General features: G+C 39.0%; 1 protein-coding gene across 1 annotated transcript; it reads left to right on the forward strand.

Moving 5' to 3' along the window:
* Window positions 1–400: 400 nt before the first annotated feature.
* Window positions 401–18886, forward strand: ext2 (exostosin glycosyltransferase 2). The gene is made up of 15 exons (XM_020610127.1): window positions 401–539; window positions 1292–1634; window positions 1745–1968; window positions 2429–2518; window positions 3057–3173; window positions 3415–3610; window positions 4818–4957; window positions 5052–5145; window positions 9152–9283; window positions 12420–12613; window positions 14348–14516; window positions 15130–15273; window positions 15737–15865; window positions 16528–16610; window positions 17493–18886. The coding sequence occupies exons 2-15, from the start codon at window positions 1320–1322 to the stop codon at window positions 17629–17631; spliced, it is 2166 nt and encodes a 721-aa protein (XP_020465783.1). The 5' UTR covers window positions 401–539; window positions 1292–1319; the 3' UTR covers window positions 17632–18886.
* Window positions 18887–18987: the final 101 nt, after the last annotated feature.

Here is an 18987-nt window from a genome sequence, read left to right on the forward strand (position 1 = left end):
CTTTTGACCCGTGAGGTGTACAGGTCCTCCATGGAGGGCAGGCTCACACCAATGACCTTTTCTGCAGTCCTGACTGTCCGCTGAAGTCTGTACTTGTCCTGTTTGGTTGCTGAGCCAAACCAGACAGTGATGGAGGTGCAGAGAACAGACTCAATGATTCCTCTGTAGAACTGTATCAGCAGCTCCTGGGGCAGGTTGAACTTCTTGAGCTGGCGCAGGAAGTACATCCTCTGCTGTGTATTCTGATCCTGATCTTGTTCATTCTACTAACACCAAGAATATGTGCATTGTTAAAACACATACAGCACAGATGAATCATGTCGGCTACCACTAGAGGGAAGCAAAGCGTTTAACTCCTGATTCACAAAAAGCCAGACGCAAAGAAGAACGACTTCCGGAAAAGGCTGAAAAATTTGCTGGGGCGCTAATGTTAGCTTGAAGCAAGGTTAGCATTAACAGTATTATTGAGTGTATATGTTTTTTTCCATTGTTGTCATGAATTAGGATTGAATTGTCGAATCCCGTTCCGTTAGCGATCGGTGGGTAAAACATATGCCTTCAAAGTTAGAAAATGATTGTGCTTTACAAATGCTTTATAGTGCTTTGCCATCTTACGTTAGCACAAATGTTTATACAGCGTTTTTAAGCTAACGACAGCGTTAGATACATTAGCCGAGTTATCATCCTGGTTAACGTTAAACTAAGGTAAAAATCTCATTTTAATAGCTATTCTGGCAGCGCAAATTTGCCGTTAACCAGCTAACACGTCACTAAAACTATATGTAAGATTTTCTTCATCGCATTATGGTTATTCGTTGGTTGTGGCCTTTAAGACATCGTTGACTAGCTGTATACTTGTCGTTGACAGTATTTAGCTACTATTCTCTGAAGTTGAGAGATTTGTCAGAGATTTGTCTGACTTGTTAGCCTAGATAGTAATTCCTGTTCTTCATTTCGTAAAAGTCGGGACCGTAGTAAACCTTTGACCGTTTATCTGTATAATGTCGTAAAATAGTTGGGGAAAAGCCTATTTTTATATTCAGGAGTGATGAGATGACTTGTTGTCTGACTAACAGTCCGAAACCAAAACATATTAAGTTTATGTATAACATTGTAAAGCATTTTTATGAAGTTGTAAGGAGACGGTTTGCAATTGATGCTTTAAAAGTGGCTTAAAAGATAGTTTGGCTATCAAAACAGTTGGTGATAAATTTTCTGTTGATCGATTAATTGATTAATCAGTGCACCTCTAGTATATGACGTGTTCTGATCAGATGTCTCATCTTTACAGTGGCTGGCTGGACAGAGAGCTGTCAGGCATGTATGCCTCTAGCAAATACAGTAGTCGGGGCCCTGCTCTTATCCCACGGATGAAGACCAAGCACCGCATTTACTACATCACCCTTTTCTCTGTGGTACTGCTTGGACTAATTGCCACTGGGATGTTTCAGTTCTGGCCCCACTCCATTGAGTCCACAGCTGACTGGTCCCTTGATAAACGCAGTGTCCATGATGCACCTCTCATCCACCTGCCTGTCTCTAGTCCCATTCCTGAAAGAGGTGACCTCAGCTGTCGCATGCACACCTGTTTTGATGTGTACAGATGTGGCTACAATCCTAAGAATAGAATTAAGGTAACTGCTTCTCAAAACAACAACCATGTCACATAAACTAAGTGTATTCCTTTAATATTTTGCAGTGTTCCTTGTTAAAATTATCACCAATTGTTGAAACGCTTTTGTAGGTCTACATCTACCCTCTGCAGAGGTTTGTAGATGAAGTCGGGGTTCCCATCAGCAGCATTGGACTGTCTCGGGAGTATAATGACCTGCTCGGTGCCATTTCTGACAGTGACTTTTACACTGATGACGTCACCAGAGCCTGTCTTTTTATCCCTTCTATTGATGTGCTGAATCAGAACTCTCTCCGTATTCGAGAGACTGCCCAAGCTCTGGCAATGCTACCCAGGTAAACTTTACACTAGAACCAGTCATTAAAAAATCACTCTTAATCATTTTTAAGTAGTAGAGTTCTACTGCTTTGTCACTGTTCAGTTGCTCTCGCTAATTTATCGCATATTGTATTGTATTGTTGTTGTCATTGGTGTTAAAATTGAAATGTAACCTTTTAATCCCCAGAAGTTGTTTATAACCATGTATATTATGTAGGACAGAAACTAACTTTTTAAAAGTACCACATAATATACTGATCGATAACTTGCATCCTAAAATGTCAGAAATGTCAACCAGTAACCCCATAAGGAACTATCACAAAAACCAATCAAAGTCATGTCTGAAAATTTCTCTTTTCTGGTCATCAATAAAAGGATTGACTTGGGACATTGCTACTTTAAAAAGAATTAATTAGCAAAACTGCCATCATGTAATTATCATTGTTCCCACACTAATCCTGTCTGTGAATTTTGTAGATGGGACAAAGGAATGAATCACCTACTTTTCAATATGTTACCTGGAGGCCCTCCAGATTACAACACTGCCTTGGATGTGCCCAGGGACAGGTAATGACATGCATGCATCTTAAATACAATTTTAGTAATTATTTCATTATCATCTGTACCACTGTGAAATTCAAAGTTTACAGTGCAATTAAATATATTGTTAGCTGTTTGTAGTAACAGGCAGATGAAATTCATTTGCATGCAAAACTGGATTATGCAACTTTAAGTAGCAGTTACTATAATTAAGAATGATCATTTGATGAAGATGTTAAGCAGTTAGGAGAGAAAATATTTTCAGCAGACCTGAATGAATGCATTTAAAGCCCAGGAAACAGACTCTGCATGTGAGAAACATCATAGAATCTGATTAACTACTCTTTACTCCACCAGTCTGTTATTCCAAACTGTAGTGAGCACAAGGTCATAGCTTTGTTTGATGTCACTTCATGTCTCACATTATTATTGTTGGTAGTAGAAATGCTCACAGAAATTAACAAGATTAATAAATTTATGTTTTAAGATATGTTTCTGTAGCTCACTTCTGTTGACAATCCCATTGTGCTCAAGCATTTTTACAATCCAGGCCCATTTGTTTCAGAGCACTGCTGGCTGGAGGTGGTTTTTCTACATGGACCTACAGACAAGGTTATGATGTCAGCATCCCAGTTTACAGCCCCCTTTCTGCAGATGTTGAGCTGCCTGAGAGACAGCCTGGGTGAGTACACCTCATGCATTAACTCTCATCTTGTTGCATAACCTTATTTATACATTGAGTACTTCTTTACAGACTGTGCTCTAAGGGAACATAGTGACGTGTAATATTTAGAATGGACTTCTAAATAAGATAACTGACTTATTATCACTCTTTAGATGTGTCTTGGTTAAGGCTTTAATAATAGTCCACAATGTAACGTATGACTTTATAATTTGTGTATCTCTTGTCTTCATTGCTTCAGCCCACGGCGCTACTTTATTCTGTCTTCTCAAACCGCCATTCACCGAGAGTACCGTGCTGAACTGGAGCGCTTGAAGGAAGAAAACGGAGAAGCGCTGCTGCTCCTGGACAAATGTAGCAACCTCTCCCATGGTGCTGCCTCTGCACGAAAACGCTGCTACAAGGGGCAGGTGTATGACTACCCACAGATCCTGCAGGTGGGAGAACCAATTGTATTAAAATTTTGAATCTAAATCCATTTTATTTATTTTGGCTACAGTAGTATCTTCAAATACAGTAAATGTATGAAATATTTGATTTTTGATTTGATTTGATTTATTCTTTCAAGCATGTAAGGACAGTTGATATATCAACACATAATTTTACACATATCCAACAAATGCTAATCCAATAACAATTTGCTTATACCTAGTACATGCTGGAATGGAGTAGGAAGAAGTCAGACTTATCCAGTCCTACCCCATGACATCATCTTACCATCATTGGTTTGCAAGCAGTATCTCTACATAGATAATTCTCTTCTACACCACACAAGTAATATACTAAAGAATTATTACAAAGTGTTAACATTCATACACCACACCCACAATGTTCCATCTAATTAATCATTAAGCCTGTTCTTGCATATATCTTGATTGACACATACCTTTATATTTATGTTTAAACTCGTCAATTCTATTACTATTTTTTATGTCCACACTTAAATTATTCCATAGTTTTACCCCACTTTGCACTCCAAGACCTTATGGAATATCACCAACAAGTAGTGCTTGTTATAGCCAAAAGGATCCTGTATACATACACTGACTGGCTACTTGATTAGGTACACCTGTGCATTTGTATGCAGTTCAGGGTAACACTTTCATGTTCTCGCCTGTGTTTATGAAGCTCAAAATGTTTGGTGAAATTGTCATCCACCCATTAGCTATACTGCTTATCCTAACAAGAGCTATCTGACATTGGATGTGAGGCAGGGTACACTCTGGAACGATTTGAGCTTCATAAACAGATTTAAAGGCAGAAGTGTTGCATTGAATTGCATACAGTTGTACAGTTGTTCCTAATAAAGTGGCTGGTAAGTGTATTTAAGCACTCTGTAAGCTTATGTTTTACCACTCAGCAGCGATGATCATTGCAGTTTGTGGAGCCTGACGGTCCTTCTGCTTTGACTAAATAACATCTTCAGTAGCAGTAATGTTTTAGTAGGTAGAAATGATAATGCAGGAACTAAAGCCACGGTAACCTTTTGTTTTTGTGGTCAAAACGCAGTTAGTTTCTAAAATGTTCTTTGGTTGTTACAGACTCCTTGTAAATTGGACAACATAGCCAGTTTTTATTTAGTTTGATGGTACAGTGTGAAGTTGCCTGTCCCATCAACAATTTACTCTCAATGTGTGTCTACAGGAATCTTCGTTCTGTGTAGTTTTGAGGGGGGCACGTTTGGGTCAGGCTGCCCTGAGTGATGTGCTGCAGGCTGGCTGTGTCCCTGTCATCCTTGCTGACTCTTACATTCTGCCATTCTCTGAAGTACTTGACTGGAAAAGGTCTGCCTAAGTCACTGAACAGATGAAAAGCAAATAAAAAGTTTATCAGTCTTCATTTTCAGTTCATTAAGCTAACATTCTTCTTTCTGCACAGGGCATCTGTGGTTATTCCTGAGGAAAAGCTATCAGAGATGTACACTATCCTAAAGAGTATTCCTCACAGACAAGTTGAAGAGATGCAGAGACAGGTAACCGTCAATGTCTAACTGAAGAGAAAACATCTCTCAGTAAAACTTGTTTGCAGTTTAAGAAATCCCATTGACAAGGACGGTCAGTAGTGCTGTCACTTGGGGTTAGTGATAGCTGCCTAGTGGACTTGCATGTCTAAGATGTGCTTGTGTCTTAACCAAGTCTGTAGAACTCAAAACAAATTTCATGTGATGTGCAATGGGATGATGTTTCTTTGCTCAGTCTAGATTTTAAAAAGCTTTCAGAAGATCCTACATGTTGATATGAACCTTAGTAAAACTCTCAGAATACAGCTCACTCTCTCTTTCCATTTGATATCTGGGTTGAGCCACAATAAACAAAAGTCAGAGCAGTGCACCAGTTCAGCTGCTCCTCATTCCCTTGAATCAACTCTAGTCCATTTACCAATTATACTGGCCAAACAGAAATTTTGGGCAAAGGGCTCAGAGACCGCCTAGGGATTGGATTACACCAGACAAGCTCAAAAACAGCTTGCTTGTGAGTTGGGGGTTGGCAGGCAGTCTCAGATTCTAGTCTGAGACATTTCTCTGCAGAAGTAACTTTACTTTGAATTTTGATTAAAGTAATGTCCTGCTAAATAGGATTTTTTTTTTGCCATACTGGTCACAGATCACACACCAGAGAATGTCATCCTACAGGTCACTTTGATTCTTGTGTTTGTTTGTTTTTTTATTACTGCAAGTAATATTAGTAATTAGTAATCTTTCTCAGAACCATACTTTCTGGTCAGAATTAAATTTTTATTATTATAATTTAAAATGAAATGAAAGCAAATTGAAAGCAAATTGCCTGTGTCCAACTATTTAATACTTTGTATTGCATAAAGAAATGCTGCCAACAGAACCACCCCACCTGCAAAAAAAGTGTAAAAGATGGGGTCATTTTAATGATTGTGAGAAAATATATTTCAATGCATGATTAGATCCTTATTTCTTCAAATGTTGATTTTATTTTTTTGACAAGCTTGAGCTGATATCTTTCATTAGTTTTACCAGCAGAGGGCTCAGCGGTCTTTGCTTTGTTAGTGTGTCTATGTGGTCTGACTTTTTGGCCTACAGATGTACAAAAATAACAATAGACAATGCAGACTCACCTGAAAGAAAATAATATTATAAACAACTTATATTTTAATATATTATATACTTTAATATAGTTGAAAGTTTATTCAGCATGCATTATTGTTACTACTGCTTTATTTTATTTGGAAGGATTGATTCATGGGGTGGTTTGGTAAGGAGACTAAATAACTGATTGACAAAAGCAAATAGATTTAAGCTTCTTTTGTTTGAAAAAGTCCTCAAATTACTGTTCGTTGTTGTTCATCAGCTGCCTCCCTGACAGTCCAGGTGTTTTTTAATTTCACACAAATATTGATAGTTTTTGTTGCAGTTTCATCCTGTAGGGAGAGAAGATTTGGTTAATTCAAGGGAAAAGTCTTAGTAATTGCATCTGTTTGGGTTGCATTTTAAAACCCACACACCAAACAGATGCTGTTTGTTAACCGTGCTCAAGTGAGACTACTGAAGCCATGCTGGTGACTCCCATGAGCCTTGTTTGGGTGATACCCTGAAAACAGGACATTACTTTCTATACATTCATTAGCACATCCCTCTCTCTCTGCTCTCTCTGTCTCTTTCTCCCCGATGTATAGAATTTTGCAGATTTGATTTCCTTAAGCCATCAGCTGAGGTCCGCCACTAGATTCCTGTTCTTTTTCCTCACCTGCACAAATGTAGGTGTTATTAGTTCACAGCCCAAAGTTAGTCTTAAGTGTAAAGCTTGAACAGAAGAGGACACAGTACAGTCCCATGGTGAACCTCTGTGTTGCACTGCACATTGTTTAGAGCCACATAAGCTATGCAGAGTAGTCTGTAATTAATACAACCATGGGGCTCAGTAACACAAAGACTGTGTAATCCCACACGAAGCCCGCTGTCAAAGCAGAGGTTGTCCGTTATGGTTCTCTAGACACACACAGTCCTGCTAAGTTTTTATTTTAGGCATTCTAGTAAGAACTGACTTACACTTGGAAGACCAGGAAATTATTATTAACAAGTCATGCGTTTGAGTGGAAATGTTTTGATCACAGTTTAAAGTGCTAATAAATCTTGAGCAACATAGTATATCCTAGTGAGCAGCTCACATGATTGAAACAGACTTTGTTTCACTGCTGTTTTAATGATTGTTCACTTCTGTTCTGGTCTGGGGGTTGAATCATATGGCAGACACTTGACAGTAATATATGTTGTTTTTGATCATCTTTTTGACCTTTATTTTTAATAACAAATGAGTGATGGTTCTCTAAACCAGAAGGAAACAAGAAGGTAGGTGTTACTTCAGAGGGCTGTTAAGTTTGACGTACAGAGGAAATATAATGTGGACCCGACTCTCTCAGGATTGTTTATATTAGTTCTCAATATTTGCAGCAGGTTTACAGGTACAATTTATGCTACACACAGTTTTATTTTTATTGGTGAAGTAAATGTTGCTTAGCTCATTTTCGAGGATGTCAGAGATGCTCTGTTTGTACTGCTACACATTTTTTTCATTAGTAGAACAAACAAGAACAAAGTGGAGGTTGTGGGCTAGAAACTGGCTGATGGATTAAGGCTTTCTCTTGTTCTCTTGAAATGCTGTCTTCTTCCCCGCTCATAAAAATTCCTGCAGGCGCTGGGAGAGGGTGGAGGGTGGTAGAATGGACCCTTGGGCCAGCACAGTTTGCTTTCTGCCTCCTCCCGATCGGAAAAGAAACTTTCATCACTGGCTGATTTATGGGCCATTGGGATCCTTCTCTGAGATTAGTCTTTTTGGATTCTCTCCACCCCCTCTATAGAAATGCATGCTGCTTTTGTGCTGTTGTACATCTCCGGTGCTTTATCCCACACACAGAAATTGGTGATTTAGGCAATAGTCACCTGTTGTTCAACTAAGGGCTGTCTTTGGGCACACACACTGGTGCATTCCAATAGGAGAACAAGAAAATATTAAAGCTGACTGCTCTTTACACAATCAGTCAAATATTCCCGTCTTCTACCTCAGAACTGTGGGTCATTGAGGTGGGCTGGATTCAGGTCAGCTTGCAGTAGGCAAGGAGGTATAAATGTTAAACTTGAGGTATACAGCCACAAAAAAAAAAAAGAGTTCATGGACCCTATGGAAATATTAGGCTTGTTCCCTTTAAAATTTTATCTCTGCCTCTCAACTCTAACACAATTAGAGCTTTAGCAAACAATCTGAATAACATACAGTGCACAGGTATTCTTTCTCATGCTTACAGCCTTGTGAACAAAGGCAGTTTGAGTTGGATTTTGCAGCAGCCAATGTGATAACATTAGACATAGTTTAAGACAACTTATCTTTAACGTCTGCTTTTCACATCAGAGGTCTGTTGACGTAAAACAGGCACAGTCAAAAGATATTTCAGAGGGCTGCAAAATTGTCTTTAAAGATGTGAACCTGGAGAAACAGTTGGATTTTCAGTTATGACCTCACACTGGTATTATCTTCTGTTAGGTCATGGCAATATGCTATATGGGGGGGAAAAGTAAAATAAAAAAACAGTTTTATAATCGCTAATAACATGGCAACAGTTTAGTAAACTACAGATTGAAGCTCAGGTCAATTATTCTAGCTGGCATAAACAGTCAATGTGTTCAGTACACACATACAAAGTACTGTTATTGTGTTACCATTTCATTGACAGTTCTATTATGGTGATGAATTCTGCAAACATTAGCAGGGTTTTTTTTTCTGCATCTGTGTGCTGCATGTTTTGATAATGAAAAAGGTTTTTTGTTACAAATGTTTTCATTTTCATAAATCAGTGCAAATATTCAATTCTGAACCTATGTTTTGTCTTTATCCGTAAGGTGAATATCTGAAAGTTGCCTACAAAAAGTGATCGCTTAGTTGCTTTGTTTGCTTTTTTGCCCATTTGTGCTGATGTGGGTGCATTTTAAGGAGTTGTGTTCTATTTATCTATAGGCACGCTGGTTCTGGGAGGCCTACTTCAGCTCCATGAAAGCTATTGGACTGACGACGCTCCAGATCATCAATGACCGTATCTACCCATATGCTGCACGGACTTATGAGCAGTGGAACAATCCACCTGTGGTTGTAAGTAACTGTGTAGAGTAGATGTTAACATGCATATTTCAAGGATTTTAGCCACTGAGCAAGATTATTGTATTGTGTCTTAACCATCCATGTTTATTTCAGAAGTGTCTGTTACTAACCATGTTAATACCCTGAAGGGTGCTTTCTTCCAACATACAGCCATTTTTTTTAATGGCACCTACCCAGAATGACACATTGACCATACAGAGGCTCATAGTGCCACATAAGCTTCCCTGCTCTCATGCTCCTTGTAAATCAAGCCTCTCTGACAGAGTGACGGTAGATGCCTTTCCTCCTTCTAAAGAGCCACACATGCAGTGTTTGTGGTAAAAAATAAGTTCCTGCATGTCTGACTCATTGTCCTTGTAGAGAGTGTGCAAGAAGGATGGTGTGTGTGTGTTTGTGTGTGTGTTGAGCATCCCTGCGGCTGTGGGAGTTTGTGGCTGCAGACAGCTTGGCTGTGCAACCATCTCTCAGGAGTTGTTAATCATGCTGCTCTGATCTAGAGTCTCCTGCGTCCTCAGTCAAGGGGTAGAGGCATGTGCATGTGAGCCTGCGTCTAGATGGATAATACCGTTTGTGCATTTGTCAAATGTCTGCAATTATTCCATTATAAGTAGATCCACTGAAATGCAGTCACAATCAGGTTGCGTTGGTGTAAACAAACTGCTCAGAGTGGTGTTTTCAGATGTTTGCCATTTCAGTGCAGATCTGTACATCCTGTCATCAGGATGGATAGGTTTACAGTAAAGTATCTGCTCACTCTTGATCATGGCTTCCTGTTTTCCTCTGAGTAGGTATCTTGTTAATCGGCAGTTACACTTGGCATTGTCCACTTATGTCCAAATGTTTTGTCAGAGCATCTAACCCCCAGTCAAGTCTATCAGTATCACTCAGGCATCAAAGTTTGTCCAAATGCACAGGAGGTAAATTGTGTCAGGGTACAGACCTTTGGCCATTCCTGCCTGAGATGAAGTGTTTTCTCGATGGATTCAGTGACTGGATGGTGAGAAAAACTTGCACAGAGCACTAAATAAATCAGGCAGACATTTTCCCCCTCTCCTCCTGTAGTTTGCAGGCTGGTAATTGAAAACACATTTCCTTGGATTGCTGGTGCCTTTAGAGGGGGGTTTCAGAATAAGGGACAAGCTGCTTTTTGTTTGGGGTTTCTAGGTAGTGGGCATACTTGTATAGTTCACACATTACACACATTGAGGCATCTGAGACTCAAATTTGCCAGAATTTGAAATGTTTTTGTAGTGACTGAGCATATAGAAATCTTATTTAATCACTGACTTCTTTAAAGGTACAGTCTGCTAGTATTGTTTGAAAGGAATGAACTATGGTAAGATTGAAGTGCTGACTTTCAACTTTATTTTGAGTTTGTGTGCATTCACATGTGTTTAACCATCTACTTTAAAGTGTATTGGACATAATCCCCCAAGGCTGAAAGGGGCTATCAATCCTAGACTGTTCAACCACTGTTATTGAGAAGACCTTCAGCTGTTTTAAAACTGAAAGGTGGCGCTTTTAATCTCAGTCAGTTTTTAAATCCAGATGACTGAAGTCAGCACAAAATAAGACAAAAACAAATATACACTATCTCTTTTCTGATGCTAATGAATCTCTTATGTTGCAACTTTATTGCTTGAATTGCTCAGCAATAAATTGAAAGATTAGATTTAATCTAGCACTACTGTGCTTCTGTATCCGTGAGTAATGTTTAATATGTGGAATTAAAGAATATAATGTAAATGTTTTTTCTTTAGGAATGTTTATACATATAAATGGGGAAGGCAGACAGATAGTGGCACCTTAAATACTTAGCAGCTCATCATTTTATCTTGCTCCTAATCCACATACCTCTGAAGGTGTTCACATGTCTAAGATTACTGAAGAACTGCTCAAGCAGTTCATATAACCAAATAAAAGTCATCTTTTAAGTGTAAACACACAAACTCCTGTTGGTGGCATTGAGCTATGGCTCTTTTCATTTAATTTATTCAGTTTGACAAATGACTTAAGTGGTCTGCTTCTTTTATTCTGTTTTAATGCATCTGTGCTGCGTACGCATGTTAGCTTAACCGTTTCCTCCGCTACTTGTATGACAACGTGCGGGAAACCACAAGGAAGTTTCTACTTGCCAGTAAAGTGAATTTTTATTGGTGGAGGAGTGACTGAGTGGCTGCGTCTCTGTTGACAGACTTGCATTGATGCTGGGGAAGGAGAAACATAATCACTCTGTAGCCTCCAGGGGCAAGAGGAGAAACAGGGTTTTTATGGACTTCAAGAAGCCCACAGATATATTGTGTTAGATATGCTCTCAGACTGATTTTCACTGTAACCAGGGTGGAAAATGTCTGGTGCCTTTGATGAAGTTTGTTGAGTGAACCATGCTGCTCCTATTTGCTAGTCTTATATTAGTACATGCTTGTAAATGAAAATATAGGGGTTGTCTTTTTATTTCACTTGAGAAACAAACCTTAGTAAACAGTAAGTAAATACATTTGTGCACAGATTAGACTAGTTGTGTCAGTCTAGTCCAAATTACAGTTTAACTTTTTTAAAGCTTAGTATTTGGTACACACAACCTCAGCTCTCAGGCTTTACAGGCCATTTTACAGGGGAGCAATGAAGAAGAGCCAAGTTCCACAATGACCATAGATGACTTACTATTCACTGTCTGGCAAATTCATCTCTTTCACCTTTTCCCACTGCCTCATTTCCTCCCATCTGTCACAGAAGAATCACAAAAGGGTAGCCAACCTGTCTTGTTTTGAAACTCCTGTTCTTTTTTTTTTGTCCTTCCGAACAGCTCCTTCATTTACTTGGCATTCTGACTGGAAGCGTTTGGCACTGTGTGCTCAGACTCCATTAGCGCCTGAGAGATATTATTGGATGACCTTTGCTCCATAATAAAAAGCATCATGTGGAAATTACTGCAGATGGCCTTACTGTCCAGTGAAACACTATTATAGTGCATTAAACTGTGGAAAACCTGATGAACAGAGGTGACACAGAAGACATGAGACTAACTACAGTAGCACTCCATGAAAAACAATAAATGAAAACAAACGAATAAAGATATCTGTGGCCTAAACAGCCTTTGTTTTTCTTTGTTTCCTGTCTTGTGTAGAAGTGGTCCAGTGTAAACAGCCCTCTGTTTTTGCCACTTATCCCGCCAAGGGCACCTGGGTTCACAGCAGTGGTGCTGACGTACGATCGTGTTGAGAGTCTTTTCCGGGTCATCACTGAAATCTCCAAAGTACCTAGCTTGGCAAAGCTGTTGGTGGTGTGGAATAACCAGAACAAAAGTCCTCCAGAGGGTGCGTAGAACTGATTTTCATCAAAAATAAAACATTAATGAAGCTTTCTAAAACTATAGTTGTGTGTGTATATATAGTTTTATTATGTAAGACTAACTAGTACACCAGCCCTGAAAAAAAATCTTGCCATTAAGGCTCTTGTTTGTCCTCCAGTACTTCTAGTGTGTGGCTCAAGACTTCTTCAGTTGTACTTTATCAGAGATGTCATAATAGCCTCTTATTATGTGCTATTTATTGGACCTTGCGCTCTAATTATTTGCCTTAATCTGGCAATTAAGGATACAACAGTTCATCATGTCTTATACCACTGTTTGCTTAACCTAAGCAGGAGTTAAAGTGGTCCTGCTGCTGTAAGAACTGGCTAATTTAATGAAGTAATGAGATGACTTTTAAAGTGCTCCCTCATGAGTTTGAGTTGCCTTTTTATTAGAGGCATCAGCGGCGCCTGGCTGGAGCTTTGTGACCATTAGAATTAACAAGGGGCCATTAACAGGTCAGACTCATGGGGCTTGGTCCAATATGAAGGTGGATTTCTTCACCATCCACACCAGGCCTTAATTTGATGCATTTACAGGCTCACACTTTTGCTTCCTCCTGTGATCTTACTTTTTTTTTTTTTTTTAAGAAGATGCTGACGTAGAGTCTGAAGATCATGTTTTATGACAGACTGAAATGAAATTCTTGACCTTTCTTGCTTTCAGTGTTTGTTTCTGTTATTAATCTTTTTTTTTTTACCTACACTGCCAGTTAAACACTTGGACACACTTTCCAGTTCAGGTCACTAGGAAAGTGGCCAAATGTTTGACCAGTAGTCTATAAACCAGCTGAGATTAACTGCCACACTGCTACAATAAATGCATGCTTAAAACAACCTTAGCTTATTCTTCAGAACATACAGCTTTTTGTTTATTCTTCAGTACACTTTAATAAGCCATAAAATAATTAAGTGTGCACATTTGGAGCCATGCCACAGCAGTAAAGTTTTAAATTTCACATAATAGCATATAACTCCTTTACTCCTTCTGTTCTTTCCGGCCTTGGAAATAAAAGAAGGCCTAACAGCAAAAGTGAAAGAAGAGATTCTGGGTGTTTAACATAGCAGTTTTCCAACAATAGCTTTTGACAGCATACCTCAGACATGGCGTGGAGGATCTAGAGCTGCTCTTATATGCTGCCAGGCCCCTGTTAGCCCATTAATGAGGGGACACATTTTGTGTGATCTCTTTGTACCATAGTTCGTGCCATGGACGCTGCCCAAGATCTTTGAAATGCTCCCCTGCAAAAACACTTTGTTGATCTTTCTCCTGAAGAATTGTAGTGTGGTTAGATTTGCACGCGCTTGAGGTTAGCATAGTGATACAAGTCAGTGGATTTAAGCTCCCAGAGCACTGTTTTCCACTGCCAGGCTAGACTTCACATAAATGACAACATAATTCCTCACACATCTTCAGACACTGATAGTGGCAGTATTTGTAATTTTGTTTGACTCCTAAAAATGTATGAAAGAAGTGCATGTGCTATATAAGTTCCTACCTAACTGATCACTTTCTCTCTTAATTGATTGGTTAATGAAATGTCACAAAATAGTGAAAAATGCCCATCATGTTTCCCCTGAGCCCAAGGTGATGTCTTCAAATAGCTTAAAGACAGGTCACTAGTCTATCAGAAGGCTGACACATAATTAGAGTCACCACTTTACCTAACCTGCATGTGTTTGGACTGTGGGAGGAAGCCAGAGTATAGGCACAAGGAGAACATGCAAACTCTGCAATAAAGTTGTACGCACCAAAGAGAATAAGCTGAGCAACCGCTTCTTCCCCTATGATGAGATCGAGACAGAGGCTGTGCTAGCAATAGATGATGACATCATCATGCTGACATCTGATGAACTGCAGTTTGGCTATGAGGTGAGAAAAAGACCCCCATTCGAACTAAAACCTTTAACCTTGACCATATTTTCCCATCCTTCCCCTCATGTCAGGGTGTACCATTTCAAGTTGAGTTTAAAGTCATTGAGAGAGATTACAGTCTCATTCGCCACTAGCTGGGGACTTGACTGCCTGCCTGTGTTTGATGTGTGAAGAATGATGCTTTCCATGCCCACATACCTGCCAGGGCCCGCTTCGCCCGCCACACTCACCTGAATCCATTTAGAATCCATTTAATAAAATTGTGCTCAGTTTAGAGATAATTACATAGGATTACTGGCAACACTGTGAAGCTGTCTGTCACAGTGCTTCTTGCTTGCAGTAGAAGGATCAGACTCGCTTTTTGTTAAGCTTGAGTTGTTCAGCCAGTTATAAAGCATAAAGATACTTCTATCTGAAATTGTTTTTGACTGAGAAGAAATATGTAATTGAGAAATATTTAAAACAGACATAAAAATGTCTGTTTTAAAAGTATTAAAAGAAAGCATTAAGTATTAAAAAATACTCCCTAATCATTCTTTTTTTTTTATGTAATCCGCATAGTTCAGTTCATCTGAAAATGTCTAACTATCCATCTTCTGTCCTGCTCCAGGTATGGAGGGAGTTCCCAGACAGGTTGGTGGGCTACCCAGGCCGGCTGCACCTCTGGGACCATGAAATGGGGAAGTGGAAGTACGAGTCAGAATGGACCAACGAGGTCTCCATGGTTCTAACTGGAGCCGCTTTCTATCACAAGGTGACCTGGGAAAGCTTTGCTAAAATTCAGTAGTTCTGGCTGGTTGCGCTCAGCCTTTACGTCTTTAATACAAGTTAGCACTTTTGCTTAGTAATGTAAAGAACCAGAACCAATTTTGAAAAGGAAAAATGTATTATATCTGGAAATCAAATAAAAAAATGAATTCAGCAGAAAAGATTAGGGAACTTCCTGAAGACCTCTGTTCTGGGTATGTGTTGGATTTCAGGCAAGAAGATGACTGTGATAGACGAGCAGGGTGTCGTAGGTACCGCAGGGTTATCTCTCTTCAACCTAAAAGCTCACACACTTTAAGTTCAAAGCAAATTCTAGTGCAGTCATTTCTCCTACATACTCATGGGTCATCCAGTCAAACTGTGTCTGCATTATTATACATAATAAGTCTGCAGTAAATGTATATGACACCTAGTAATCATTTGTTGTTGCCAATCTGCTTCCATTCCAGTACTTCAACTATTTGTACACATACAAGATGCCAGGAGACATCAAGAACTGGGTGGACGCCCACATGAACTGTGAAGATATTGCCATGAACTTCCTGGTGGCTAACATCACAGGCAAAGCACCCATAAAGGTACATTTATAGTTCTGAGTGGCCTGGATGCTTTAAGCTTGCACGGGGAGGCTGAATCTTAACAGAGTGGACCAGCATCTCTGGTTCTGATCAGCTCTCACCCTTTGACTTCACTGCCTCTCCCCCTCCCCATCCCACTGACTGTGCCCAGGTGCAGAGGCCCAAGCTAAAGCCTGGCCTTAACCTCCCTTATCTAGTTGTCACTCACTGACACTCCCCCTCTGAGTATGTTTTCCTAAACTCACAGGGACTCACACACACCCTGCCATCAAATCACAAGCCGCACACTTCTTTATGCCTGCACCTCTGCTCCTGCCATATCACAAACGGGTTCCTTCAGAAAACACTCCACCCCACCCCATTTGTCTACCTCTCCTTTTGTCTCTCACTTTCTTTTTTCTGTGCACACTTAAATTCACAGATTCCACATCACTGGGTGCAGGCATATGCTGGGGTGTAGATGTGATGGAAACTGGACATACATCATCTGTCTTCAGTTCCACTGATGAGAATTCAGACATGTTCCCTATGTTGTGCTTAAGAGAAGGCACTGTAAGATGCCTTAGACTTAATCAGACAAGACAGTTCATTAGCTTCTGTCTGGGCTGCTGCAGTCTAACAAACAGTTAAAGTGAGCTGACATTACTGGTGTTTCTCTTTAGGTGACCCCCAGGAAAAAGTTCAAGTGTCCTGAGTGTACTGCCATTGATGGACTGTCCCTGGATCAGACACACATGGTGGAGAGGTATGGCACTTTGTTTTAGAAATCTTGGATAAAATTACCATAATTAAAGGTTTTTTTTATTATTTGTTATTTGTGTGTGTGTGTGTGTGTGTGTGTGTGTGTGAGTAAAGTGCTGGAAATATCTTGTTGTTGTCTGTAGCTAATGTATTTTTTCATGTGCGTGTTACAACCACCATATTACTTTGGCTCGACATTGTACATAATCTCAGTAGTTCAGTATTAGCACATTGTTTTTGAGTGTTATCTTTCAAAAATATATAAATGTATCCGTCTTTGTTTTTAATAACACACTTAATAGGATGGTTAAAGTACTGTTTGTTGCACATACGCACACAAAAAAGGTTTTAGTTACTTGGAGGGACTCGGATGCAAAATCAGTGTGTTACCAGAAGCTTTTCAGCTCATTGCAGGTGAATTTTATTTACCATAATCTGCAGTTAACAGTTGTCTTGTTGCAGCAGGAAACACAATAACTTTTGCTTTGTTACATAAAACTAGGGTAAAACTCAATTTGCCTATTAGACCTAAACTTCTTTAACATTAGATGCAGTCATCTAATTCAAGTCATACATATAAGACAAAACATATTTGACAGAACTTACACAGTGAGGTTCTGAGTTGTGCAGATGTAACATACAAGGTCACTGACAGGACGTAGCCTTTATGCCAGTGAATAGAGGTATAAACATGTAAAAATGTAAAGTTTATAAATAGAAGAATTTTTTGAGGATGACGAACACCTTATTAAAAACAGAAAAAGGTAAAGACTTCATATCTATATATATATATAAACACTATGTATAAAGCAGATTCTGATACACAATTTTTAAACATCAGAAGCTGCTAAATAAATTCATGTAAATAAATTGGTTTCATCCCTAGATCTGAGTGCATCAACAAGTTTGCATCCGTTTTTGGCACAATGCCTCTGAAGGTGGTGGAACACCGTGCAGATCCTGTGCTCTATAAAGACGACTTCCCAGAGAAGCTCAAAAGCTTCCCCAACATTGGCAGCCTCTGACCATCCGGTAGCAGATGTTTGGACTTCGTCTCAGCCTCAGAGCAAGATTCAGCATCTTTTATTTCAAGGTGTCATTATGTGGACTAAAGTGGTAATGCTCTTGTCACATCTCACTTCAAGTGACTTGTACAAGATATTAATTTAATATCTTGAGTGACAGAGGACAGAAATCTGAGAATGGTGGTGAGTAGGATTGCAGTGATTTGTTTCTTAACATAAAAGATGTTTTCAAATATTTATCAAAACTAATGTATAGACTCATAAACTGCTATTGGAGGCTCACCCTAATATTAGACAGGCTGACTGAAGCTTGTGGTCCTTCCCTGTTACTGCTTTGGAGTTGTAAACTCCACTCTGGAATCAGTGTATACAGTGTATATATTTGTATTTTGCAGCAGTGCTGCATGATAGTCATAATTTATGATGCTCCATCAAGGATTTTCTATTTTTTCCTTTTCAGAAACTTACATGGACCAGATCCTTATATATATGAAAAGAAAAAGTGATACGTGTTTATTTACATGATATATAATACTGTACATGTGTAAACTGCATATATACTGTATGTAGGTAGACTTTTACTAATGGGTATTTGAATGTGATGGCATACAGCATGGTGGCTAACAAACATACTGTAGATGTTTCACAGTCAGGTTAGGTTGTTAGAAGAAACTAGCACCTTAAATCTAAGTTTTAGAGTGAGTAACTCTAACTGCTGAGTAAAAAAAAAAATAAATGCAGACCTCCTTGAACATCTTGGGTTTTGGTTTTTATGTTTGAGCAAACCTGAATTTTATATGGATATATGACAAGCAGTGGTGTTAATTGAAGCGTCCACTGCATAATTTCCTGAGTTAAGTGTATGATCACTGCACAAGCTCCTATGCTGATATGTAATATGTATGTTTGCCATGCACTTGAAGACCTTTTGTATAGTGAATAATGGACAATTCCAAAAACACACTTTTCAAAACAGATATGTATAAACTGTTGATGCAATGCTTTACCTTATGTTGTCATGTTTTCTGTTGTGTGTGTTTATAGTTTTTTCCTTTTCATCACTAATTACGTATTTAGACTATAACATTGAGAACAGTGCAGTCTGTCAGATGTTAACACTGCCTTGTGATATTTTTGCCTTTTTTCATTATTTTCATGAGGTCTGAAATTGTTTAAAAGATTCTGACTGAGTTTATAAAATATTTTGACTGAGTTTATGTATCTGTGTGTACATATGACTTCATAATACACAAGACCACACTAATATGTCTCACGGTTTGTTCTTTTTCCAATCTATGTGTGGGTTAGGTGGAAAAAGAAGATGAAGTAAGACATTTTCCTTTCTTTATTTCTGCC

This window comes from Monopterus albus, unplaced genomic scaffold (genome assembly GCF_001952655.1).
Source record: "Monopterus albus unplaced genomic scaffold, M_albus_1.0 scaffold4.1, whole genome shotgun sequence".
In the NCBI taxonomy this organism is placed as follows: domain Eukaryota; kingdom Metazoa; phylum Chordata; class Actinopteri; order Synbranchiformes; family Synbranchidae; genus Monopterus; species Monopterus albus.